At 46.9% G+C, this 27,296-nt stretch overlaps 2 protein-coding genes across 2 annotated transcripts in view; both read left to right on the top strand.

Annotated features, from left to right (window-relative positions):
• Positions 1 to 16,381, top strand: part of P2RX1 (purinergic receptor P2X 1) — a 61,089-nt gene extending 44,708 nt beyond the window's left edge. Inside the window, exon 13 of the mRNA XM_063146392.1 lies at positions 16,319 to 16,381. The gene's annotated coding sequence lies outside the window, so the exon portion shown is untranslated. The remainder of the gene's footprint in view (positions 1 to 16,318) is intronic.
• CAMKK1 (calcium/calmodulin dependent protein kinase kinase 1) overlaps positions 16,331 to 27,296 on the top strand; it is a 33,226-nt gene continuing 22,260 nt past the window's right edge. The window contains exons 1-3 of the mRNA XM_063146393.1: positions 16,331 to 16,878; positions 23,262 to 23,309; positions 25,781 to 25,834. Of these exons, the coding sequence (XP_063002463.1) occupies positions 16,423 to 16,878; positions 23,262 to 23,309; positions 25,781 to 25,834 (558 nt within the window). The 5' untranslated portion in view covers positions 16,331 to 16,422. The remainder of the gene's footprint in view (positions 16,879 to 23,261; positions 23,310 to 25,780; positions 25,835 to 27,296) is intronic.

Raw genomic sequence — 27,296 nt, forward strand, 5'->3', positions numbered from 1 at the left:
CAACCTCCTGCTCAATGCAGGAATCCACCCTAAAGCATCCCCGACAGATGGTTGTCCAGCTGCCTCTTGAAGGCCTCTCATGAGGGAGAGCCCACCACCTCCCTAGGTAACTGGTTCCATTGTTGTACTTCTCTAACAGTCAGGACGTTTTTCCTGCTGTCCAGCCAGAATCCGGCTTCCTGTAACTTGAGCCTGTTATTCCGTGTCCTGCACTCTGGGATGATGGAGAAGAGATCCTGGCCCTCCTCTGTGTGACAACCTTTCAAGTCTTTGAGGAGTGCTCTCATGTCTCCCCTCAATCTTCTCTTCTCCAGGCTAAACATGCCCAGTTCTTTCAGTCTCTGGAAACAAGTTTGGGAAAGGCTGGTATAAACATAAAGTTCATGGTTGTTATTTGAACACCCCCATCTCTCTTTCTCTCTCTCTCTCTCCCCCCCCCCCCCCCATATCTCCTTGTCGGATAATTGTTAACCCACGAGAGTAAAACCCATTGTATATATGGCTTCTACCATTTCAAACTTTCCTTTTTGTGGTTGCCGCAGCAAATCTTCACTTTGTGCAATTCCTCACCTTTCGCACCTCCTAATGGCCCACACAATGGAAAACGCCACCTTGCTCATGCCATTTTACAGAGGGGGAAAACTGAGCCTGGGGGAATGGCCGGTTGCAGAGTACCTGCACAGTGAATCCCCGTGGGTGGGTGCTAGCTGTTTATATGCGATGCTTTTTTTAAAAAAAAAATGGTTGTAAGGTTGGTCACTTGTTATTTTTGCACTCTGGATTTATTTTTTAACGTTTGATTAGTTCTTCATTTGAATGAGATGGTTTGAGGCTGCTTTTATTATTAGCCACTTTGAGTGTCTTTGGATAGGATGTTTTTAATGTTCACTGTTTTTAATCTTTGTAAACTGCCCAGAGAGCTTTGGCTATGGGGCAGAATAATAATAATAATAATAATAATAATAATAATAATAATAATAATAATAATAATAATAATAATAATATACAAATATTCCCTCTCTCTCAAACACACACACATACACATCTTCCAAATACATCTTGTGAGATTGCCTCCAGTTTGCGCCAGGTTGAATTTCTTCAACGGAGCTGTGTCTGGTCAGCTGCATGGGCTGCTAAGATTATGGCAGGCCTCTTTGGCACAAATTAGCATTTTGATAGCTCGCTTTGCATCCGGGGAGGAGGGCTGCCCTTCATTTGGGCCCGGGCACTCTGCCTGGGTGAACGGGGACCAAGATAAACCCTTTACAGAACTAAATGCGGCAACGGCTAATCTCAGCAGAGTCACCTGAGTCCTGCGAGCTGAAAAGAAGCTTTGGTGCTTTTGATTTGAACGGCCACCAGCCAAGCAAGCAAGCAAGCGCGCACACACACAGGCGCCACAGTGAAAGCTTTCTCTCCGTCTCTAAGGAAAAGCATTTGTACGGAAGCCTTGATTGAGGTTATGCAGCAGCTCAAAAATCGGTTTCTGCAGCTTCACCCCGCTCCTGTTAAGGTTGGGAGAACAGGGAGCCCCTTCCCATGTTTGCCTCCAAAACCAACTCAGTTTTGAAGCGTGCCTCTCAAGTACTTGGAAAAACCTTGCGGAGGTTTGCTGGGGTGGGAAACCTCAGGCCCGTGGGCCAAATTTGGCCCTCCTAGTGGTGCCACCTGGCCCTCTGGCATTCCCCAAGTGGCCACGTCCCCTTTCTCCCCATCACGGATTGCTTCATGGTTTCCCCTCTGGAAACGCCGTTACTGGCCGTAAAAGCTGTAAACTGCAATAGGCTGGTATTATTTGGGGGTTACTTTGGACGTGGCCTTTTTTCCTTTGGCACCTCGCACCACTGGAATGCATGTTGTCGTCATCCTAGAGCTTCTCAGAAAATGAATGCAGAAAGAATTTTCCCCTTTCTTGTCCTCCGTGGTGCAGGGCTTTGAGCCACCACCTTCTCTCACTTGGACCTGCCCGTGAGCTGCGTTCATCATCCAAAGGCCTTTCTCCGGGTCTTGTTGCCATGTGACGTGTGATTGGCTGGGATTTGGGACAGGTCTTGTTCTAACCCCCCTATTTTATTATTAGTTGATTTGATTGGAGTCTCTCGGCTGTGTTGTTCTGTTCTCACTGGGCTCTGCTTTTATTTATTTTATTGGATTTTATTTTATTTATTTATTACATTTATATACCGCCCCACAGCCGAAGCTCTCTGGGCAGTTCACAAAAGCTAAAAACAGTAAACATTAAAAGTATACAAAATCTAAAAACCATCAGAGACATAAAAACAACAGTATAAAAACAGCAGCATCCATTTAAAACAACAGTTCTAGGGTCCATTAAAAACAAACTTAGCATTGTTCAAGAAGAGAAAAGTCTTGACCTGGCGCCTGAAACATAACAATGTTGGTGCCAGACGAGCCTCATCGAGGAAATCATTCCATAATTGGGGGGCCACCACCGAAAAGGCCTTCTCCCTTGTTGCCACCCTCCAAGCTTCCCTCGGAGTAGGCACTCGGAGGAGGACCTTAGATGTTGAGCGCAGTGTATGGGTAGGTTCATGTCGGGAGAGGCGTTCTGTTTGGTATTTTGGTCCCAAGCTGTGTAGGGCTTTATAGGTTAAAACCAGCACCTTGAATTGGGCTCGGGAACGTATAGGCAGCCAATGCAAGTGGGCCAGAATCGGTGTGATATGCTCAAACCTCCCTGTTCCAGCTATCAATCTGGCCGCCGCATTTTGCACAAGCTGCAGCTTCCGAACCGTCTTCAAAGGCTGCCCCATGTAGAGGGCATTGCAGTAGTCTAATTTGGAGGTTACCAGACCATAGATGACTGAAGCTAGGTTATCCCTGTCCAGATAGGGGCGTAACTGGGCCACCAACCGGAGTTGGTAGAAGGCACTCCGTGCCACCGAGGCCACCTGGGCCTCAAGTGACAGAGATGGTTCTGGGAGAACCCCCAAGCTACGAACCTATGATCCTATTATTATCTTTAAATCCATGATCATCTTTAAATGAGGCTTAATTATCTGGGATCAGTCCCGAAAATCTGTGTGTGTTCTATATACTTTCAAACAGATAAGCCAAACTCTGTTTTGGAGGGGGGGTTGGTTGGTTAGTAATTTTTTTTAAAAAAAATTTTGGCCTCCTATGAAAAGCCCTAAGGTCTTTCTGCAGGATTTCCCGGTGTATTTTCTGGGAAGCAAAAGTTAGAAATCTGTAGCAGAACTTGGCATATCCAGCGTGGGTGGTAAAAATTGCGCTTGTCTCTATTTTCCAAAGTGGAGATATTTTTGTCCAGCAATCTTCCTCCTCTTCCAAAGCCTCATGGGGAAAGTGATTTATTGTCAGGAAAGAGCTTGTCTTTGTGCTTTTAACAGACGAGATCTCCTTGAAGAGACATGAAGTGTTTATAGAGTCCAAAGAATAAAAACCCCAGGCTGAAGTTTGCAGAATTAAACAAAGTGGGAAGACAGCAGAGGCTGGTGGGAGTTCCCTTGGCATTAAGAGGTGGTTCAGCTCAGCCTCCATGGCAGCCGAGAGGGGGGGGGGGAAGCTTAAATCCATGCTGTTGTGTGCAGCACGAATGGGGAAAGTTCAGCCCAAATGCAGCAGCTAGAAAAACGTTTGCAACCAGTTACATTAGGCAAATGAAACTGGAGTATTAATTGGCAAAGATGCGTCAGTCAGTGACCGTTAAGGATGGGCAAGCATTTTGTCTGTTGAGAAGAGCTTAGTAAAATTGGCAGATTTGTAAATGGGACAGAAAGAACGTGAGATTGACCACACACACAAAAAAAAAGAATTTGAGAGAGACTGAAACTGACAGATTTGTTCAGTGCTGGATTTAGGAACAAGCCCATTAAGCCATGGTTTAGGACCTTACATTATCAGGCGCCTCTAAATACGTTGGAAATAACTAATTATAATTGAAATCGCTTGGCTTAAATAGCTTGTGTGACTTACAGCAGAGTTGCCTTATATGGACAAAGCGTGGCAACGCGACATTTAGTATTGGCGGCAATAAGCACAGACTACAGCCAGTTTAGAAGTAGTTCAAATCAACTTACTTCATTAGTGCTGTCATGCACATTTTCAGAGAACGCGATCTAACATTGTGTAAGTACAAACACCACCTAACGCTGGGTGGTACCCTTTTATTACCTGCTTGTGGGATTCCCATGGGCAGCTGCTTGGCCCCTGTGTGAACAGAGTACTGGACTAGATGGAGCCTTGGTCTGATCCAACATCAGGGCTCTCCTGGTGTTCTTATCGCACAGTTGAAAGGAAGGGAAAAAGAAGAATCAGGTAGCTAAGAGATGTTCCTGTCATATGACCCGTTAAGACAGCCTTCCTCAACCTGGGGCATTCTGGGAGTTGTAGTCCAACACATCTGGAGCGCCCCAGGTTGAGGAAGGCTGCGTTAAGACATTACCAGATAAAAGCCAGAAGACATAAAATTCTCTGGGACAAACCCTTAAATGATACCGTCACTTCATCTCACTATTAAAACGAAGGCTCGGTTCAGATATCACTGGCTCTCAATGGCTACTAGCCCTGATGGCTATGTGCTACCTCCAGTGTCAGAGGCAGTAAGCCTACGTACGCCAGTTGCTGGGGAACATGGGTGGGAGGGTGCTGTTGCACTCGTGAGCTGCTTGTGGGTTTCCCGTGGGCGGCTGGGCGGCCGCTGTGAACAGAATGTTGGGCTAGAATGGACTTCTGGTGTTACGTTTGGAAAATCTCAGCTCATGCTCTCTGCCAACAAACCATTTCATGTGAGAGAAGGCGGTTCATCCGATGCCCTGGTCTGAGTGCTGTCTTGAGTTGCACAGATCCTAAGAACATATGGAGAGGCGGGGTGGGTGCACAGCGAGGTCTCCATGCCCCCCCCACACACACACACCGGAGAGCACAGGTAGAAGTTCACACCATCATTTTGCGCTGCACCCAGACGCAAACCGGGAGCAGTGCTGGCCCTGCTGGATCATAGAATCGTAGAGGTGGAAGGGGCCTATAAGGCCATCGAGTCCAACCCCCTGCTCAATGCAGGAATCCACCTTAAAGCATCCCTGACAGAGGGCTGTCCAGCTGCCTCTAGTGTGGGAGAGCCCACAACCTCCCTAGGTCATGGGTTCCATTGTCGTACTGCTCTAACAGCCAGGAAGTTTTTCCTGATGTCCAGCCGGAACCTGGCTTCCTGTCACTTGAGCCTGTTATTCCGTGTCCTGCACTCTGGGAGGGTCGAGAAGAGATCCTGGCCCTCCTCTGTGCGACAACCTTTCAGGTGAGACCAGCAGGTCTCACTTAACAACCCGGCTGCTGCCTTCCGATCCGTTTGCGAGAATCCAAGCTGTCCTCCCGACCCGCCGCGGCCTTTCATTTCCTGCTCCCCCCCCCCCACATCTCCCCCCGGCGCTCCGAGAATGGACGCGATTGGGCAGAGCTCACCTCCTCCCTGTCTGCCTCTCCTTGCAAACTGCAGCCGCCTGGAAGAAACGGCTCCATCTGCTCCCTCCTCCAGCATATAGGTGGGTCCCCCCCCTCCTTTCTCTCTCTTCTTCTTCTTCACCATCTTTCATGTTGCTTTTCAAGCCATCATTACAGGGTGGCTTTTGTTCTTTTTTTGCAGAGTGAGGCGGTGGGTGGGTGGGAGCCGGCATCAAAGGCAGCGCGCTCTTTGGGTGCCGCCTGTCGATTTAGCGCACCATCAGACGAGCGTTTTATTGCACGCTCGTTACCAGGCGCTCGTGGGTTTTCGCGGGTCCCATCTGCCTCCCGCCCCTTCTAGCGTTCTTCGTGCCACAAAAAAAAACCCCACCCCAGTAAGTCTCACGTAAATTAAAGACGGAAGTTGCCGCGATCACCTGCTGCGTGCAGGAGAAGCAGCGCGATCGAAACGGCCCACGGAATGGGCCACACGCAGGCTGTTGACTTCCTCTTTCAAAAGAGGAAGTAACGAGGGAGAGACGCGAAGCAAACGCGATTCCCTCTCCTGTGTGATGATGCTTCTACTTGGCTGTGGGGGCTCCGGATTGCAGGAACGTTTTCTTCCCCCGTGGTGTCTGTCCCGGCCTGGCGGCTGCTCCACATCCCAGCCGCAATACCTGCTCCAGCTTTGCTTTCTGGGAGTGTTGGACTACAACTCCCATCATTTCCTCCACCCCAGCCAGGAATGATGGGTGTTGAAAGTCCGCCATCTCCAGAGGGCCCCAGCCTGGGGAAATGCTGCTCTAAAGTTCCTTGCCGCCTGGATGCTTCCGACTGCATGGACACTTCTCGTTGCACCCACAGGGTGGCCAGGTGTCCTATTTTATAGAGGGCAGTCCTCCCTTTGAAGGCATCCTCTCTTTGAAGGGCTGTCCAATCCAGCTGCAAGGTGAAGAACCATCGGTGGGAGGAGAGACCACCTGTGGGTGAGCTGGGTCATGCAACACCGGAGTTGGGATACCCTTATTCCTGACACCCGCCTTGGCTGAAGAGGTAGGCCTTCAAAGGTTGCGGGTTCAGGTTCCACCACGGCCATTGCTTTTTGTGGCAGGAGCTGCTACCCAGTGATATTGAGAATAAAATGGCCAATATCGTACTGCCTTTATACAAATCGATGGTGCGACCACACTTAGAATACTGCGTATGGTTCTGGTCACCACACCTAAAAAATGATATTATAGAGCTATAAAAAGTGAAGAAAAAGACAACTCAAATGATCCAGGGGTTGGAGCACCTCCCCTATGAGGGAAGGTGACAACAGCTGAGATTGTTTAGCTTGGAGAAGAGGAGGCTAAGGGGAGACATGATAGAGGTGGATGAAATTATGCATGGTGCGGAGAATGTGGAGAGGGAGACCTTTTTCTCCTTCTCTCAAAATACTAGAACCCAATGGGGGTCATCCCATGAAGCTGATGGGTGGGAGATCCAGGACAAATAAAAGGAAGGACTTCTTCACACAGCGCGTAGTTAAATTATGGAACTCACTATCACAGGACGTAGTGACGGCCACCAATCTAGATGGCTTCAAAAGGGGGTTGGCTAAATTCCTGGAGGCGAAGGCTACCAAAGGCTACTAGCCCTGATGGTTGTGTGCTATGTCTAGTATTTGAGGCAGTTGGCCTGTGTGCACCAGCTTCTGGGGAACATGGGTGGGAGGGTGCTGTTGCACCACGTCCTGCTTGTTCATCCCTGGCTGACAGCTGGTTGGCCACTGTGTGAACTGAGTGCTGGACTAGATGGACCCTTGGTCTGATAATAGAATCAACGAATAGTAGAGTTGGAAGGGACCTATAAGGCCATTGAGTCCACCCGGTGCTCAATGCTGGAATCCACCCTAAAGCATCCCTGACAGAGGGTTGTCCAGCTGCCTCTTGAAGGCCTCAAGTGTGGGAGAGCCCACAACCTCCTTAGGTAGCTGTTTCAATTGTCGTACTGCTCTAACAGTCAGGAAGTTTTTCCTCATGTCCAGCTGGAATCTGGCTTCCTTTAACTTGAGTCCGTTATTCCGTGTCCTGCACTCTGGGATGATAGAGAAGAGATCCTGGCCCTCCTCTGTGTGACAACCTTTTGAGTATTTGAAGAGTGCTCTCATGTCTCCCCTCCATCTTCTCTTCTCCAGGCTAAACATGCCCAGTTCTTTCAGTCTCTCTTCATAGGGCTTTGTTTCCAGACCCCTGATCATCCTCTTTGCCCTCCTCTGAACACGCTTTGAACACAATCCATCATCAGGGCTCTTCTTACGTTCTTATAAGAGTCCATGCTTTGTGTACAGAAGTTCCCAGTTTTAATCCCTTATATGTCTACTTCTGACCACATGGTAGCCCTCACTGGAAATGACAATCGCCATTGCTAGTGGAAAACAAATAGGATCAAACCCGCTGATAGTTCATGGAGCTGGACTCTCTCTTGTTAAAGAATGTCAGTTTGAAAGTCCGCAGCAAAGAATCTCAGAAGATTGAAATGTTCTCTGCTTGGTTTCCAAATGTCAGATTTGTGTCCGTATATTCTCTTGCGCAGAGACTGACCTGTTTGTCCTTTGAATACAGCCATAGGGCAATGATGGCAAGTGACGGCGTATATCAGATTAGAAGGGTGGAGGACACCGTTAGGTGATCGTAATTTCCACTTCTCATTCTTGCATCATTTTGCGGTCAGTGGGATTAGGGGAAGAGCAAGAGAGAAAATGGTGACATAGGTGTACCACGTGCCTGTTGCATATTGAAATGAAAATGGCAGATAAATGCTAACTATATAAAATTAACATGGTTGAGAGAGCAGATGTTTCGCCGTCCTCTCGGCAGGCCAGGGTTCCTTTGACAAGCTGGCGGCACCTGGATGAAAACACCTCTTGGTTTCCAAGTGGAAACCCCTTTTATGCGCCCAAAGCGACTTCCCTTACGCTATTGGGTGGTATAAAAATGCAATGAATGAATTTCGCTCAAATTGCAGAACCCAGAGGGGGTGAAATGCTCAAAATGCCTGGAAAATCTGCAAACGGTCTCAACTCACTACAAACCAAGTCAGGTCCTGCAGTGGGACCCTGGAACGAGGTCTGGGGTGCTGAAATTATTGATCTCCACCCCCATTCCCCCAATAGATTTCTCCGACATTTGTAACCCCCCCCACTAAAGAGTTCTCTTCCTCCAAAACGACTTTTTGCGTGTGTTTTTGTGTGTAGATAATGGCCACTAGCTCAAAAGCCGGTACATTTCTCTCCGAACTCCATCTCCCATCCATTGCTGCTAATTTTTCTCCCCAGTCCTCCCCAAGAATGAATATAACCAATCTGTTTCCATAGCAATGACAACTACACCATCACCCGGGAGCACATAAATACTTCAGGCCTGGCTTCTGTCAGCAGCAACCATTGTCAGCTTCTCCGCATTATTGTTCTCTTCGCTCCTCCGTGGGTTTTTAGAGCCATTAATAAAGTGAGGGGGGAATCTTATTATCTTTTCCGCCGAAGCATCTGGAGCCTGCAAGCTCTTGAGTATCTAAAAAATGGGCCGTGAATTTGGTCCCCTCCCAATTGGGCCAGGCCAACTCCAGCGTTGAGGGGTCCCTCAGCAATAGGCCCTCGTCTGGACCTTTCCTATGGGGCCACCATGCAGGGGCCCTGCCCTCAGCGCCCAGTAGGGAGCCATTAAAATTTCCCACAATGCCCCAGAGTGACATTGTGTTGGGGGCATCATGGGAAATTAAAACCATGGCTTCTATAAAGCTATTCCGGAACCTTTTCCGAGAAGATTGACAATCCGTTTACAGCAAGGGAGGGTGACACGGCCCCAGGCGCTGAGGGGGATGGAATTAAGCCATTTTTTAAAGGGGAAAATGTTGCCTGTAGGACTATGGTGAGTCAAAAGGATCAAAAATTGACCCTTTTAGCTCTCATACCAGCTTTCACCGCCATTTTTTCCCTTCGCTTTTAAAATTATTATTATTATTATTGGTTTGTTTGTTTATTTATGATTGCGTGCAGGGGAGAATGCTCCCCACCTCCCAAAGCTGCTCACCTCTAATTTACAGGTTCACCCAGGTCTCCTGTAGATGCTTCCGTATTCCTGAGGACTAGTATCCCCTTTAAAGGGGTCTTCCGGAGTTGAAATTGTCAACATGTCTTTTAAACAGACGCTAAGGGCCAGCCTAGATATGGCTCGACGTGCTTGTTTCAACCCAGCTCTTCCCCTATGACGCAAAAGGCAGAGAGTGGGAAAGGGTGTTTGCCTCGTTTTTAGAGCTAAAAGGGTGCAGAAGGAGGGTTGCTCAAAAGGCCGCCGGCCCACCGTTTGCCTCCCCCAGACGTTTTCCTCCTCAGCTGAGCTCTAATACCATAAATAGTTCTGAAGTGGCCTATTTTGAACATCGGGGGCTTATGCCCAGGTTAACTTGACCAGTAAATGTGGCCGGGTGGCAGCTGACGGTGGACTCGTAAATGTGCCAGCCTTTACGAGCCATTAGAAGCTTTTATTACTTCCTGTCCTAATTGCAAAGGCTCTTGACTCAGGACTGAACTACCGCTATTTCTCATGAGAACATAAGATACGAAGAGCCCTGATGCTGGATCAGACCGAGGGTCCATCTAGTCCAGCACTCTGTTCACACAGTGGACAACCAGCCATCGGCTAGGGATGAACAAGCAGGACATGGTGCAACAGCACCCTCCCACCCATGTTCCCCAGCACCTGGTGCACATAGGCTTACTGCCTCGAATACTGGAGGTAGCATACAACCATCAGGGCTAGTAGCCATGGATAGCCTTTGCCTCCAGGAACTTGTCCATTCTGCTTCGAAAGATGCCCCCCGTTCCTATTCCATAAGAATAGTTACCTCTCTGTATGCCCATTCAGTCAGCTTTCTGGGCTGATGTCATTTTCATGAGGACTAGTGCCATTTCAGACCTCGTGCTTAACCTAATGGCAGAGAACTGATATTATTGGTATCTTGCAGTCCACACCTGGACTTCCTTTGGAATTATTATTATTATTATTATTATTATTATTATTATTATTATTATTATTGGGGGGTGCATCCTCAAAGTTGGCATCACAGTTTTCACTTTTCCTGAGTGTTGTTTTAAATTTGCTTCCTGGAAATGTTTTCTTCCCCTTTCGATGGGTAATTTTTGGTTGATTATTGCTTATACTTGCAATTAGGGTAATTGCGTCTGATTATGCAAATTAGCTTCATTGTGTAATTAGAACGTGGAACGATAACGTATAATGTAGTTGTGTGTTCTCTTTCTCTCTCTCTCGTACTCTTTTCTTCTTTAACTTCCTCAGCCCAGCTGTGCAAATGCAGAAAACAGTTGGGGATGTGCCGTTCTCAGAACCCTGGAGGTTTTTGATTTTAAAATCAAAACAGATTTTAAAATGCAAAGCCCGCCTCTGCAGCGGCAAATTTGGCCGGACCAAATTCAGTCACTTTAACACAACTAACGTTGGCACAAGTAGAATCATTTTCGTGGTCGAAGACCGCTGCATACAGGCCCTGGTCTTATGAGAGTTAAGCCACAGGACTAGTAACATGAAAGTGTGGGTGGATATGCATGGTTTGCAGCCAACGCACAGTGCAGATAATAATGTAGGTTTTGGTCTCAGATGGCCCGTTCTTTTGCTGGGGGAACCTGGAGCATGAATCAGGAATAGGGTGTGCACAACATCAGCCCCTGTCATTGGCTGGCAGTGAGAAATCTTTGGATTGGCCAAACTGAATGTCAACCCTAGGCGCCTGCCATCTTGCCTCTCCAGCCATTGAACCTTGTCCGGTTTTCCAGCCAGGCCTTGTCCACAGTGGTTATGGTGGCTTGCTTGAAGTTGTTTTTAGATAGACGTTGTCTCGGGGTGTATGGTCTGTTTGTGTGTGTTTTAGTAGTAGTAATTTATAAATGCTTAGGCCTTAGGCCATTCGCATACAAAATAAATACAATATGAAGAGACAACAATATAAAAATACTGCATATAATCACATATAAATCCTACATAATGAAAGGATAAAATTCCACACAATTAAAAACATAGATTATATAAATAATAATAATAACACTGTAGTTAGATAAGAGCATCTCCAGAACAGTCAAGTGCGATCCCAGTAATATATCTTGCCCAAATTTTCATTGCTGTCAGGGCGAAAAGCGATACCTTGTGGGTTACCCTAGAGTCAGTGTCAGACAGGAGATAGAAAATCTTTTCTGAAATGGCATTGGAATGTAATTGATACAAGATAGATTCCAGAAATTTAGTTCTTGGTTCAGAATAAAAAGAACAGAAGAGCAAATAATGAGGCAAAACCATGTACGTGGTTTTAAAAATTGTGTATACTGTAATGGTTTTGTAATCTTTGAAACCACCCCAGAGATCTTTTGCTATGGAGCGATATACCACAATTTGGATGGCTTCAAAGGGTGGTTGGATAAATTCCTGGAGGAGAAGGCCATCCATGGCTACTAGCCCTGATGGTTGTGTGCTACCTCCAGTATTCGAGGCAGTAAGCCTGTGTGCACCAGTTGCTGGGGAACATGGGTGGGAGGGTGCTGTTGCACCATGTCCTGCTTGTTCATCCCTGGCCAATGGCTGGTTGGCCACTGTGTGGACAGAGTGGTAGACTAGATGGACCCTTGGTCTGATCCAGCATCAGGGCTCTTCTGATGTTCTTAATATAGAAATAATAATAATAATAATAATAATAATAATAATAATAATAATGCTTTCAGTGGCTACTAGCCACAATGGCTATATGCTTCCTCTAGTATCAGAAGCAGTATGCCTAGTTGCTGGGGAACATGGGTGGGAAGATACTATTTCACTCATGCTGGTTTCCCATTGAGACATCAAATACATTCCTGTGGAAGCAGAATACCAAACTAGGCAGGTTTTGGTCTGATCTAGCAGGGCTCTTCTGATATTTATTTTCTATTGGGCTACAACTGCATGTGTATCTTTAAAGTTCCAACTGCACAGCGTTACAAGCAAAAAAGGGGGGGAAACAGGAACATTGTCACCAGATGCTCTGCAGGGACGGAGATGAATTGTAAACAATTATAGATGAGAATCTGCGAGGGGACGTTCATTTTATTTGAAACAACTTCATTTCCTTTGGGCGAGGTGCCCAAACGCCAGCTTACGGCTCCCTCCGTGTGTCTTACCCTCTATGAGAAAGGAAATGGGTTGGGTTTATTGTTTTCGGGGTCTTGGGGAAAGGCATGAAGTTATGCAAGCACACTGCTGAAAACACCCTGCTAAAACCTCTCTCCTGGCTTGTTCCGCAACAAGAATTGTAGGGTGATGTGCGATGGACTGCAACTCCCATTCTCCCCATCGAGTATGGCCGCTGGCTGGGGGAAATGGGAGATGCAGTCCAACACAGCTGGAAGGTGGAGCAAACCAATTCTCTCCCTCCCCCTGAAGGAATTTCAAATTCAACCAGTCCCAAATATTCATATCCCGCCTTCCAAACCATGAGGATCCGTGGGGCATTTCAGCACAAACGGAGCGCACAACGAAACAGTGAAAAAGCAGAACGAAGCATTAAAAAAACACACAACAGCAGCAATGAACTATTTTGGGGGCAGAGGGGACCACTTTCAGCTGAGGCTATGTAGGGATATGATAATATTAGTACTTTTGGTATTTGCTAGGCATATTTCAGGGACACCCTTGTAGGTGGTAGCACAGAACTAGCCCAAAGTTTTGGCTAAGGTTTTGAGGCGAGGCCAAAATTTGGGGTTTGTAGTTAACACTCCTTTTACCACGGTTGATCAACAGCAGCGCAAGCGATAGTTTGGTCAGAAAGGACGTGGTGAAGGAGACATTTTTCTCCCTCTCTCATAATATTAGAACCCTACGGGATCATGCCATGAAGCTGGTTGGGGGGAGATCCAGGACAAAGAAAAGGAAGGACTTCTTCACACAACGCAGAGTTAAATAATGGAACTCACTACCACAAGATGTCGTGATGGCCACCCGTTTGGATGGCTTTAAAAGGGGGTTGGATCAATTCCTGGAGGCGAAGGCTATCCATGGCTACTAGCCCTGATGGTTGTGTGCTATCTCCAGTATTTGAGGCAGTAAGCCTGTGTGCACCAGTTGCTGGGGAACATGGGCTGGAGGGTGCTGTTGCACCCGTGTCCTGCTTGTGGATCCCTGGCCGATGGCTGGTTGGCCACTGTGTGAACGGAGTGCTGGAGTGAATGGACCCTTGGTCTGATCCAGCAGGGCTCTTCTTACGTTCTTCTGTTTAGACGGGGGGAGAAAGGCCTACAACGCCCAGCAAAGCGTAAAACTATCATCCTGTTGGCTTTGAAACAGCAGCGTTCTGGAGTTCTTCAGAGAGGTTCTTCTCTTCCAATGAACCAGATTCCCATGTTCCAATCTGCACCCCCACCCTTCTGCTTCCGTCTAAATATAGTGCCGTCTGCTGATTCTGATACAAAAGCAGAAGTACCTTTTTCCCCTTACTCATTTATTTATTTACTAAATTTCTATACCACCCCATAAGCAAAGCTCTGCAGGCGATTCACAAAAATTGAAGCCTCAAGCTACAGCGTAAAATAATATATGTAAACCACAAAAGCTTAAAGCTACAGTATAAAAGTTAACCCAGAATAAAAACCTAGCAGCAGTGCAGAGAATTAAAATGCAGATTATTTTATCTGTAATAAAAACCTTCTTGTAAGGGTTAGCTTAGGGCAATGGTTTAACTGTTCCCTCTTGGCTGAATGTGACATGTCCTGTCCTGCATAACTAAGTTAGGGGGCACAGGGCTGGCTAGCACAGATGGGAGGCCCCCCACTCCAGGATCTGCCAGGATCTGCCAACTGTGTTTCAGACTGTTCCATATTTTTCATCTTCATTGAGCAAGAAATAGTACAGGGTAGATTTCAAACCTCATTAAGCATGCAAATAACCATTACAATATGTTTTTTTCTTATATATCTGTCCACTTTGCAAGGGATGAAGCCCTTAAACACACACACACACACACACACACACACACATACACACATGAAATGACTCAAGCATCCAGTGGTATAATATAACCTATTATCTCTCAAATTCCTCTAAGAGCAATGCACTGTCACTAGCTAGTGGTACGGAAACAGGGCCTTCTCACTGGTGTCCCCTACCCTATGCAACACTCTCACATCGGCGGTTCGAGACGCAAAAAGAGTGACAAGTTCTAAATGCCTCTTGAAAACACACCTGGATTTTCACAGGCTTCCTCTGACCTGTTAGAGGAAGTGGGCTATGTTACTCTCTCTCGTTTTATTGTTATTGCATTATAATGTTTGAAATTCTCGTTATTTTTTGTCTTGTTTTAATCTTGTTATATTGTACTTTAATGTGAACCATTTAGGGATATTAATATAGGGAGCAGCATAAACGTACTATAAGTAATTAACACCTGACCAATTAAAAATAATAATATCCCACAAAGACAGTGGTGAGAGAATGAGGATACTGGTATGTATGTACATGGTGTAAGTGGAGTACACTGTGCTGGTTCATTATTTATTTATTTATTAAATTTATATACCGCCCCATAGCCGAAGCTCTCTGGGCGGTTTACAAAAGTTAAAACAGTGAACATTAAAAAGTATACAAATTTAAAACCATCAAAAAATAAAAAAACAACAGTGTAAAACAGTATCCATTTTAAACAATGACAGTTCTGGGGTCCTTTAAAAAAAATCAACTTTGCATATGTTGTTAAATGCTGTTAAATGCCTGGTGCCAGAAAGATAACAATGTTGGCGCCCGGCGAGCCTCATCGGGGAGATCATTCCATATTTGAGGGGCCACCACTGAAAAGGCCCTCTCCCTGGTTGCCGTCCTCCGAGCTTCACTCGGAGGAGGACCTTGGATGTTGAGCGCAGCGTACGGGTAGGTTCATGTCGGGAGAGGCATTCCATCAGGTATTGTATGATTTATCATACTGCCTTTATATATATCTATGCTGCGATCACACTTGTGTACAATTTTGGTCACCACACCTTAATAAAGGATATTATGGAGCTGGAAAAAGTGCAGAAAAGGGCAGATAAAATGATCAAGGGGCTGGAGCATCTCCCCTATGAGGGAAGGTTACATCAACTGGGACTGTTTAGCTTGGAAAAAAGGAGGCTAAGAGGAGGCACGATAGAGGTGGACAAAATGATGGGTGGTGTGGAGAATGTGGACGAGGAGACTTTTTCTCCCCCTGTCATAATACTAGAACCCATTTGGGTCATCCCATGAAGCTAATTGATGGGAGATTCAGGACAGATCAAAGGAAGTCCTTCTTCACATAGCGCATAGTTAAACTATGGAATTCACTGCCACAGGATGTAGTTTTAAAAGGGGGGGTGGATAAATTCCTGGAGGAAGAGGCTATCAATGGCTTCTAGCCCTGATGGCTATGTGCTACCTCATAGAATCATGGAATAGTAGAGTTGGAAGGGACCTATAAGGCCATTGAGTCCAAACCCCTGCTCAATGCAGGAATCCACCCTAAAGCATCCCTGACAGTATCAGAGGCAGTAAGCCTGTGTGCACCAGTTGCTGGGGAACATGGGCGGGAGGGTGGTGTTGCACCATGTCCTGCTTTGTTGGTCACCTGCTTGGCCACTGTGTGAAAAGAGTCCTGGACTAGGTAAGTCCTCGATCTGATCCAACATGGCTCCTGCTACGTTCTCATGGCACTGTTATTTGAAAAATAACTTTCGAAAACCGTTACGATCTAAGTAAAAATTAAAAGGTGCAGGACTAGATGGACCCTTGGTCTGACCCAGCACAGCTCTTCATATGTTCTGAAGTCATGGCTGTGGCTTTTCTTAATCCTTCCTTGTTGCGATTCTTTCCAGAAATCCATGTGGGCAAGGCCTTCACCCCCGATGCGTCCCAGGAGCCCTGCAATCGTGGCAGCCCCAGCCACCGTCTAAGAACGTGGACGAGTTAGGAGTCAAGTATGGGAGATTCTCCAGCGGATACTGCAGGCAGATCCACAGACCCGTTTTGCAAAGCTATTCAGACGGAGCTGGCCGAAAGAGTGGCTGCTATCCATGTCGTGGTCGGCCCCGGCGTGGCAAACCAGAACGGCCAGAAACCAGCAGAAGAGGATGAGGTTGCGTTCTCTAAAGCTGAAGCTGACGGGAACCAAAAGAACGGCGTCGACATGGATTTGGGGGCCGCCGAAGAACTGGACGGAGCTCACGAACTTCAAGCCCCCAAGAGGGCTCCCACGAGGCCTGGCCTCTCCGGCAGGAAGTTCTCTTTGCAAGAAAAGCCAGCTGGAAACTACTTGGCTTCCACTGACGCTGCAGCCTTCGGTCCTTACGCCACCGGACCCTCCACGCACATCTCGCCACGTATCGTGAGGAGGCCTACGATAGAGTCCCATCGTGTCTCCATCTCGGATACTGAAGTAAGTTTGCTGTCCTTTTTGAATGATGGCATGCTGTTTGGTTAGATATTTATTTGTCCGATTTGTAGCCTGCCTTTCCACCATGACTAGGTTTGCATCTGCCAAGTTGCAGGATTTCCCCCAAATGCCAGGAACGTTTTGTGCATTTGGGGGGGAGGAAGGTTTTCCAAATTACCCAAATTCAGCCATATTTTGCGCAGATTTGTCTGTAATTCGCGCAAATACAACCGTAATTTGTGCACATCCGGCCATAATTTCTGCAAATTTGTTCAGAATTTGGGCAAATCCAGCCATAAATGGTGCCGAATTGGGCATAATTTGAGCAAATTACAGAAATTTGCACAAATTGCAGAACTTTCCTTGCACCCACCCACCCCTCAAAATGTTCAAAATGCCCAGAAAAATTGCAAATTGGCTCGACTCACTGCAGACCAAGTTGGGTAAAAGCTTTACTCACAATATTCTTGCATATAAATACAGGTAGAGCATACACTTTTAAAACTGAGTCTCTTCAGTCCATTTCTTTGCTCTATAACACCGGCAGGAGAGAGAGAGAGAGAGAGAGCAAACACAATGTGATCCCAGCAATGGTGGAAGATCAGAGAGAGAGTGGGGTGTGAGGAATGAAAGGGGAGGCGCAGGAAACCACACTGTAGGCTATAGAGATCCTAAGGCTAGCTAGGCCCAAAATTCTCATCCAATAACTAGCTAACAGCAACACTGCCCCCTACAGGAGAACCTGTAGTTCAGTGGTAGCAGACATGCTTTGAGTGCAAAAGGCTTTGCCTAAACCAACCCACATGGCAGGCTACCCCCAACCCCACTCGCAGAGCAAGCGTTCATTTCCCCCCCCCCTCCATTTTTCGATTTTAAACTTGCCATCCCGTCAGCTCGGGATGCCTCTGCTTTGGCTTGGGGCCCCTTGGGGAACGGTGCCTGCGATGCCAGCCTGCTCATGATTATTTCATCCGCTGATGTGTGTGACAATTCCCAGTGCGCTTGCACACTGGAGCAGAAAGCCTGCAGTCTGAAATTTTAATGCAGCCGAATGTCTGGGTAGTTGCTGGACTGTTGGCAGCTGTTCTCAGGGGAAAGAGTTTGTCCTTTTTGAGATAAGAGTAATTCGTTTTTCTTTGCGCTGGGCACGGGGCATCCGCAAAGATTCTCTCGGGACCATCAAGACTGAATGATGCATCGTGGCATGAACTTCCACAGAGTCCTATTTCTCTGTCAGATGCATGAAATATTACCTACTAGTGCCGTGCTGAATCCTGCCTCCGCTATTTTCGGGACGTTTTTCTCTCCTTGCACGAGAGGCATTTTCCCCCGCCTCGTTCGCAGGGAGGGGGAGAATTTTGGGAAATTTTCTCCTTGGCGGGAGGGGAACAGCATTGCCACGTACCTTTTAAAGTGTTGAGGGGGCTCCTTTCTAATTTTTATTTTTTTTAAAAAAAACAACAACCCGGCACTTGGACGACCGGGCAGTTCTTCCTGAATGCCTACCGGAGACCATGTGACCTCACCCTCTCCAAAGCCACGAGTTGTCATTAATTGCGAACCACATTTCTTTCCTTTTCTTTTTAAGGCAGGACGTGCTTGATTTCGCATTAAAAATACAGCGCATATAGGCACTTCTGGGATAAATCATTCCCTCTGTTTATAATATTCTGGGTAAGTTTTAAAAAACCTTCAGGGAAAAAAAACCCTAAGGAAAACAAACAATCCCAGCTCAGTGAGGTCTGGTCACGCTCAGTGAATGAAATGGAGTTGCTAGCACCTTGAACATAGAATCATAGAATAGCAGAGTTGGAAGGGGCCTACAAGGCCATGGAGTCCAACCCCCTGCTCAATGTAGGAATCCACTTTAAAGCATCACTGACAGATGGTTGTCCAGCTGCCTCTTGAAGGCCTCTAGTGTGGGAGAGCCCACAACCTCCCTAGGTCACTGGTTCCATTGTCGTACTGCTCTAACAGTCAGGAAGTTTTTCCTGATGTCCAGCTGGAATCTGGCTTCCTTTAACGTGAGCACTCCACATTGCAAATTTATTGTAAATAAATAATACCATTCCTTCTGCATCAAGAAGCCAAAGGGACAAGCTCAAAGGTTGATTTCCCAAACAGTAGCCTCCCCTTCCCATTATTTTTGCTGTTTGGAAATCTTTGGCAGGCAAGTTCTGCAGGGTGATAGATCATCCTGCCCCCCGATATATTTCTTTCTGGATGCCTTCGAAAGCGACAGACTTCCCAGCATCATCCATCCCCGCCCGGCCCGGAGGCAGGGCGTCCGTCGTGCCGCGGCTGCAAATCATGACGCAAGTTGAGCTGCCGTCTCGGCAAAAGATGAAGATTGAGTCGATGCGTGTGTACGCCAGGCAGGCTCCGTCAGCCAGGAGCCATGGTGGAGAGACGGCGGCACGCTGCGCTGCGGAACCGAAGGGCAGCGTTTGTGTCTGCAGAAATGGGCGGACGTGATGCCTCCATGTCCCCCGTCAGCAACGCATTGAGCAGGGAATATTTTCAGCAAATCGAGGGCTAAAAGGACACCTTTATAGGCCTAGGGTTTGAAGAGATGGAGCAGTAAAGTCTCAGGGGGGCGATCAAGATGTTTCCTTTTTGGAGTCAGGCCTGGTAGAGGTGTGCGGATTTATCCATTTATCACTTTCTCATTTCTCTCGTCTTCAGTTCAGTTCCACGTGAACTCTGAGCATTTTCCCAACCTTGAGTTCCGTTTGTCCCGAATGTTGAGCGTTTTTAACAAAAGGTTTGCATGCAAATTTGTACGCGTTTTTGTCCCCTTTATCGTAAGGGGTGCATCTTTGCACGGTATTTTTGCATCCTATATGCATTTTGGGGAGCAATTTGCCCTCTAATAATGCATTATTTTCACCAATGTACACATTTTGGGGGGCATTTCCCCCAATATACACTTGGGTTGTTGTTATTTTTTGTACCAGTGTTTGATTGGAGAACATTGAAACATTCAGAGAAGGGCACATTTTGAATGATAACTGAGTTTCATTTCTCTCATTGATTCAAAATTTATTTATTTATTTATTTATTAAATTTTTATACCGCCCAATAGCCAAAGCTCTCTGGGCGGTTCACAAAAATTAAAACCACAATAAAACAACCAACAGATTAAAAGCACAATTACAAAATACAGTATAAAAAGCACAACCAGGATAACCACGCAGCAAAATTGACATAAGATTAAAATACAGAGTTAAAACAGTAAAATTTAAATTTAAGTTAAAATTAAGTGTTAAAATACTCAGAGAATAAAACGGTCTTCAGCTGGCGACGAAAGGAGTACAGTGTAGGCGCCAGGCGGATATTTTATGTTTGCTTAGCAACCTTTTCAGACTCTAACGCCGGTCTTGCAGGTTATCTTACTCAGCCTCTTGGTTCAAAGGTTCTACCTGATAAGAACATAAAAAGAAAGACGGTTCCTGGAAGAGGACCAAATTGCTAATGTAAGGGTGTGGAGGAAGAGAAGCAAAACTCTTCAGGTAGTCCTGCAAGTTAATTTTACGAAATGGCCGAGAGATTGGACTATGAATTCAGGAAGTTCCCTGTTCAAATCTTGCCTCTTAGAACATAAGAGCCTTGCTGGATCAGACCGTAACCATCCTATGCAGGTTTAGACAGAAAAAGTCCTACAATCGAATGCAGGTTTACACAGGAAAAAGTCCTACAATCCTATGTATGTTTGGACAGAAAAAAGTCCTACAACTACCAGCATTCCCCAGTGAGCCACTGCGCCCTTAACCCATCTTTTCAGTCGACTGTAATATGCCTTGTTGCTTTTATGAAATTTTACTGATTTTATTGTGTTTACTTGGGCTCTTTTTCTGCCCTTCTCTTTTGGGAAAGTTGGGTGGGTAAAGTCTTCTTGGGGGCCACGTCTTTGACAGCGACAGCCGTAGCAGACACAACTGAGGGCGTGGCGTTTTCTGTTGGCTGCCCAGAGCAGGGGTGAAGAGGTTTCAGGCCCTCCAGATGTGGCGGGACTCAGGAACCCAGGGAGATGACTTCTACTGAGTCAGTTCCTTGTTCCATATAGCCCAGTATTGTCAACACTGACTGGCAGCAACGGCTTTCCAGGGTTGCAGGCAGGAAGTTTCCTTCTCTACCGGTAGCAGCTGGGGTCGAACCTGGGACCTTCCTGCATGCAAAACAGGGTCTCTGCCACTGAACTATGGCCCTTTCCTCTAGGGAAGGAGAACTCCGGCTCCTCTCCTCCCCATCCAGAGTGGTGGAAGATGGGGGTTGTAGTCCAGAAAAAATTGCATGGCCACAGGTTCCTCGCTGCTGGAGCAGAAGTGTGGGGAGAAGAAAGGAAATGGTGTTCATACTGCTGGAAAGGACTACCGTATTTCTTCAATTCTAAGACGCACTTTTCCCCCCATATAAACATCTCTAAAAACGGGGTACGTCTTATAATCGCAGGTGTGTTTATTATTTCTTAGAATCAAAGCTTTTTTTCTGTTGGTGGTACTGAAATTAGTGTGCGTCTTACAATCGACGGCGTCTTAGAATCGAAGAAATACGGTAATTGCCGAGAAGACTGGAAACTGAAACAAGAAATGAGGCGGATAGAAAGTGAACCTTCTTATAAAATTATATATCTCATTTCGAAATCTCCCGTATCCACCCGGGTGCCTGACAAACAATGCAAGACAAACAGTGTGTATTTCTATACCGTTGTCATAACAGTTATATGTTAATATCGTTTTGTAGCTTTGATCCAAGATGAAATAATAACATATACAAGTAAACCAAAAAAAATATGGAAATGAGAAAATGGTAAATAATAATGTTGCCTGTATTTATTTATTTATCACGTTTCTATACTGCAGTTTGCAAAAATTTAAACGCAGAAAATTGTAGAAAAGCTTAGACGTACAATAGGAAAATACAACCAGGATCAAATCTAGCAACAAGGCAAAGATGATAAAATACAGGTGTTTATCATTTCAGCATTTGTTATAACGGGCTACGGGCGTTCTCGTAGTCCAAAAAAGGTTCGCCCGTTCAAAGAGTTGTCAACTTGAAAAGGAAAAAGAATGCAATCCGAGCGCTTCCAAAAACGCCCCCAATGAACGAGGCCTTCTCTCCCATGTGTGAAAGAAAAGGACAAATACCTATTCTGAGGTTTGGCTTCCTGGGCCACAGGTGTGCATCACCTGAAAACAAAGACAACGTTTCGTTTGTTTGTTTGGAGCGTTTTTATTTCCCTCCTATGCCGATCGTATGAAGGTTTACGCGCTGTGGGGTTTACGCCCTCGTGAGCGTTGGAATGGCAGCTTTGGTTTTGATGTGTTGACCAAACGCCGCACAATTAATCCACTCAGATTTCTTCCGCGCCGTGCCATCCATAATTAATCCCAGCCGACACTCGATCGTTTGACGCGTTAGGGCCCTCGCGCTCAGCGTGGGACGGGGCGACAACATTTTCCGTTCGCCCCAGGGAGCGAAAAGCCTTGGGAGCCGGCATTGCGTTCAGAAAACTGTCAGGTTTGACAGCCTGGGGGTTTCGCTACACACCCTCTCCCCTGGAAACGGAAGAATTTGAAGGTGCTCTGTAGGTCATCCAGTTTTGAGGTCTCCAGTGTGGTGCTCGTGCATCCACATTCCTGCACCTTTCCGTTTTTATTTCTATCGTTAATGGCTTTTGAAAGTTATTTTTTTAATAACTTAGCACCATGAGAACGTAAGAGCTCTGCTGGATCAGACCGAGAGTCAATTTAGTCCAGCGCTCTGTTCACACAGTGGACAGCCAGCTGTCAACCAGGAACACACAAGCAGATTATAAGTGCAACAGTACCCTCCTGCCCATGTTCCCCAGCAACTGGTGAATGTAAACTTACTGCCTCTGATACTGGAGACAGCACACAACCCTCAGGGCTAGTAGCTATCAATAGCCTTCGCCTCCAGGAATTTATCCACCCCCCTTTTAAAGCCATCCAAATTGGTGGCCGTCACTCCATCTTGTGGTAGTGAGTTCCATAGTGTGAAGAGGTCCTTCCTTTTATTTGTCCTGGATCTCCCACCCATCAGCTTCATGGGATGACCCCCGTTGGGTTCTAGTATTTTGAGAGAGGCAAAAAAATGTCTCCCTATCCACATTCTCCACACCGTCTCAGAGGAAAACAAAGCTGCCTGCAATTAATTAACCCTAAATTCATATTTGTTCTTTTAGCTTTTGTATGCGTTTTTACCGTACGGAACTTGATTGTGTAAGCCGCCTTACGCGGAAACGACTTTGAAATCTTTTCAAATAAAGTAAATATCCAACACCTCTAGTTTCTGCTGTTCTTTCCCCCAAATAAAAATGCCTTTCGAACTGACACCCTGATTTGTTCCTCTGTTTCGACCCACAGGACTGTGTGCAGTTGAACCAATACAAGTTGAAAACCGAAATAGGAAAGGTAAGTTACTGCAAATTATTCATTGTTGCAGCAGGAGTGGTGGGCAGAAAGTAGACCTGTACTGGAAGGTCTCTCTAACGAGGAAAATTTGGTATTATTTATGAATGGCGGGATAAAGCCTGGTGTAACTGCGCAGTTCCACTATACCACAGTGCCACCTAGTGCTTGCGTAATAGAACATGAGGAAAGGAAGAGAAAGAACACACACCCCGGGGGGGGGGGGGAACACATGTAAAGGAGCCGATCTTAATCCTGCAAAAAATCTGGAAACAGAAGCGTTGGTAGTAAAGTGGTGACTTAAAAGTCTCTTAGGACTGCCTTTAAAGAAAGTTCAGAAACCTCAGCTGGTACAGAATGCAGCCTCCTGAGTATTGGTTTTTTTGACAATTCGATCATTTTAATCCAAAGCAACCTAATGCCCCCTTCCCGAACCAAAACATGGACTAGAGCATAATTATCCTTTGGGCTATGCAATTCTATAAAGTAGATCTCTAGTTTTTTTTTTTTAACGCATCTGTTAGAGAAGACAACGAACATACTCTAGAGAAGAGAGCGTACACAGATTCTTGCAAAAGCATGTCTTTCTCAGTCCTACCGGGAGATACCCGGGATTGAAGCTGGGACTTTGAATGTCTCTACATTAAGGGGAAATCGCGTTGCTTAACCAGGGCTATGTGCTTCCTGGTCCTTTTGCGCAATTGTTATGGGCTGCATTGCATGGGTGGAGAGGGCCAGCCATGTGCATTGAATGGAATATTTCCCCTCCCTTCACTTCTATTAAGACAATGCCATCCAGTTGTGGCAGATCCCGCTTTTCCCGAGATATTCGCACATTGAGAGTGGTTCTTTTTATAGCGGGATTTCCAGGGGATACCACAGGAGACATCCTGGATGTTGACGACGTCATGTCATGGACCCAAAAGCTTCTGTGAGTGGAGAACCCCAAGTGTGCAATATCATTTAGAGAAGCTCTTTCTGTATGCAAAGCAAGTGTCTTTCCACGGAGTTATGCCCTCCTACGTCAGTGCCTTCCACCTGTGCCTCTTCCCCTCAGCCTGGCATGGGCAGCCACAGGGGTCGCGGTGATGCAAAGTGATATTACACTGGGTTTGTCCTCCACTCTAAATCGCATCCCTTCCTGCTCCTGCTTTTCATTGCCAACTGGCGAGAGGGAGCAGGTGAGCAGCTGGTCTCCCCAATGCCTTCTGGGAATCTGTGCCATGGCCAACCTCTTGCAATGGAGATAATTGCTATGTATATCAAAAACAAGACACGTGGCAGATTTCCTGGCCCGGGAGCACCTGGGCTCTGCGTGTCACCCTCAGAGGCATCCTTCCGCTTTGCCCTTTGCAGGGACGGCGACTCGAAAGCGGGCGCTGCTCTGTGCGTTCACCTGGGAGTAAGCCGGAGCGGAGCAACTTAAGGATTTTACTTGACCGCTCATCCACCTTAGAAGCCGCAGACCGCTTAAATTTACATCTATTTCAACATCTGTGTTGGTATTTGCGCGTGCATATCTCCGTGTTTGTTGTTCTTCCACCAGCAGGCAAAGGTGTTTTTATTCAGGCAAGCGTTTGGCATTGAAGTTCTTTTTCTGCCGAATTGGGTTTTTAACCTGCTGTGTGCAGTTCGATTTCGATTTCTTGGTCTGTGCTTCTGATTGATGGGCTTGAGGGCGCCATCCTGTGGCGACAGCTGTCAGCCTCCAGACTCGGTGGCTTCGGGCCATCCCATGCAGAGCTTCGTTGCTGCACTCCTCCTGCTCTGCATTTCGGCTAGATGGGCTTTTTCGCGGAGCGGGAGGCAAAGAGGCTGGAGAGGGTTCTTCGTCAGCTGGCCTTTCCAGCCACCGCCCTTCCCTGCCTATCCCGCCTGCCCCCTTTACCTTCCCTCCAAGTTTATCTCTGTTGTGCTATGGGTTAGCATGTGGTCTGAATGTTTGCAGGGTGGCTTGTTAACAACGCAGTCTGGCTTGTTTTCTTGAATAAGCCCCCTTGAGAACCCATGGATTGTTGTTGAGATGTCCAAGGTGGCTCACAAGCCACGCTGCGTGCTTGACAAACCACCCTGCAGAAAATGTCTTGGGCTCAGATAACACTCTAACCCACAGTTCAGCAACAAGCCATGGTTCCGCAACAACCCACACTCAACCGCTGAGTGAGGGTGAGCATGTTGTGTGAACCCGACCGCTGTGTGCACACACGAAGGTACAGAGGCCTAAGACTTCCCTGTGAGCCGTTGCGTTTCCACCCCTTAGAGCCCCAAAGGATGCTGGTAGCACGAACCCTTGGTCAATCCATCAATGAGGTGGGGAAAGGGAGTGAAAGAATCCCCTCTGGAGTTATTTGTGCAAAGACGGAGAGATCACGAGTCTGGGTTGGCTGGTTCATTGGAGGATCCTTGGCGATTCTAAGGCAAGTGAATGAGACAAGCAGCGAGACCAATGTTGTCTGTGTATTTATTATTCCTAGGGTTCCTATGGAGTTGTGAAGCTAGCCTACAATGAAAGCGATGACCAGTATTACGTAAGTGCCTTTTGCATGCAGCTGATGTGCTGGTGGTTGAACGCACTGATCTCCTTTGCCCTCTCAAGACAAGCCATCTTTCTGCTGTGCGTCTTTCGGTTAGCCAGTGGAGGCTTGTGGTTCCAATGTCAGTGGGGTGGCAAAACCGCTCCAGGTTTCAACCAGAACCATTCAGAACTCTGAAGGAGCTCTCCATGGTGTGTAGCCTGCCAGGGGTCACCTTTCAGACTACAGCGCTGGCATATTCGTGCTCCAGACGTCTTCCTGGGCATACAGCTCCTGCTCAGGGTCTGAGGAATCCCCATCATTGAGATCCAGGCTTTGGGGAGCTTGATACAGCCAGTGACGATAACAGCTGTGGCAAATGCAATCCCTGCATGAACCTGCAAAGACCTCCCAGAGACGAGCAGAAACATTGCTAGATTTCATTTCCTCTTCTTGCTTTTGAGTCGAATTCAGGCCCCCAGGCTGAAAGAGATTCAATACCCCTGCCTGAAAAAGAACATCTGGAACAATACAATAAATCACAACAGATAAAAGCAGAAATAAAAGCAGAACAATGTGGAGATCTGTCAGGGGTTGGACGAAACAGTCCCAGCAGATCTAAAACGCGGTAGCCAACCTGGCCTCCCTTGGAAGGTGGGGGGCTGCTACCCTGTCCTATGTGCCCACTAAGGCAATGCACTGCCTTGGTGCTGAACCCCAAATCTGAGCCGAAGTGGTACCGCATCAGGCTGAGGCCCCCCAAAGCAGATCAGAAAAGGATCCATTGGACTCCCCACTCGCCCCCTTTCCTTTCATCCCCTCTCCCCCTCGCTCCATCCCTCTCACGCTGCCCACGGAACTTACCTTAGCCACGTGTCCTGCCACGTTAAACAAAGATTGGGGCTCTGTACTTTTGCTAGATCTATGATCACAAACTACGACGGCTGTAAAGAGCCATTTGAGACTGTAGATCTAGGAAAACCATAGAGCCCCCATCTTTGATTAACATGATGGCTCTAATCGAGGACCCACAGCTAAGGTAAGTCCTGCGGGCAGTGGGGTAGTGGTTCTGGGGATGTCGGGAGGGGAGTCCAATGAACTCACAGTCAACCTCATGCCTGGCTTTCCTGGGTGCCTGCTGAGCAACTGTTTATCTGACGCCTGGAAACCCGCAACTGCCAATCTGCTTCGGGGAGGGAGTCCGAAGCTTGCTTCAGAACTGAATCCGAAGCGCCCTGAGGCCAATTCAGAGATCCTGAATTGGACTTCGAGGCAAGTCGGGGGGCGGAGGCTGTGCACAGCCCTAGTCCACACCTACCTAACCTCTTTAGATTGGGAAGATGGGTTCTACCTCTTCCTCATTGCTCTGTCGCTCCTGTTCTGCTCGTTTCTTTTCTTTAAAAAAAGATCCAGTCATGATCCCTCTCATCACTTCTGTTTTGCCTAGTAACCCTTTTGATTCCAGCCATCTTTAACT

This window comes from Elgaria multicarinata, chromosome 22 (assembly GCF_023053635.1).
Source record: "Elgaria multicarinata webbii isolate HBS135686 ecotype San Diego chromosome 22, rElgMul1.1.pri, whole genome shotgun sequence".
Classification (NCBI taxonomy): Eukaryota; Metazoa; Chordata; class Lepidosauria; order Squamata; family Anguidae; genus Elgaria; species Elgaria multicarinata.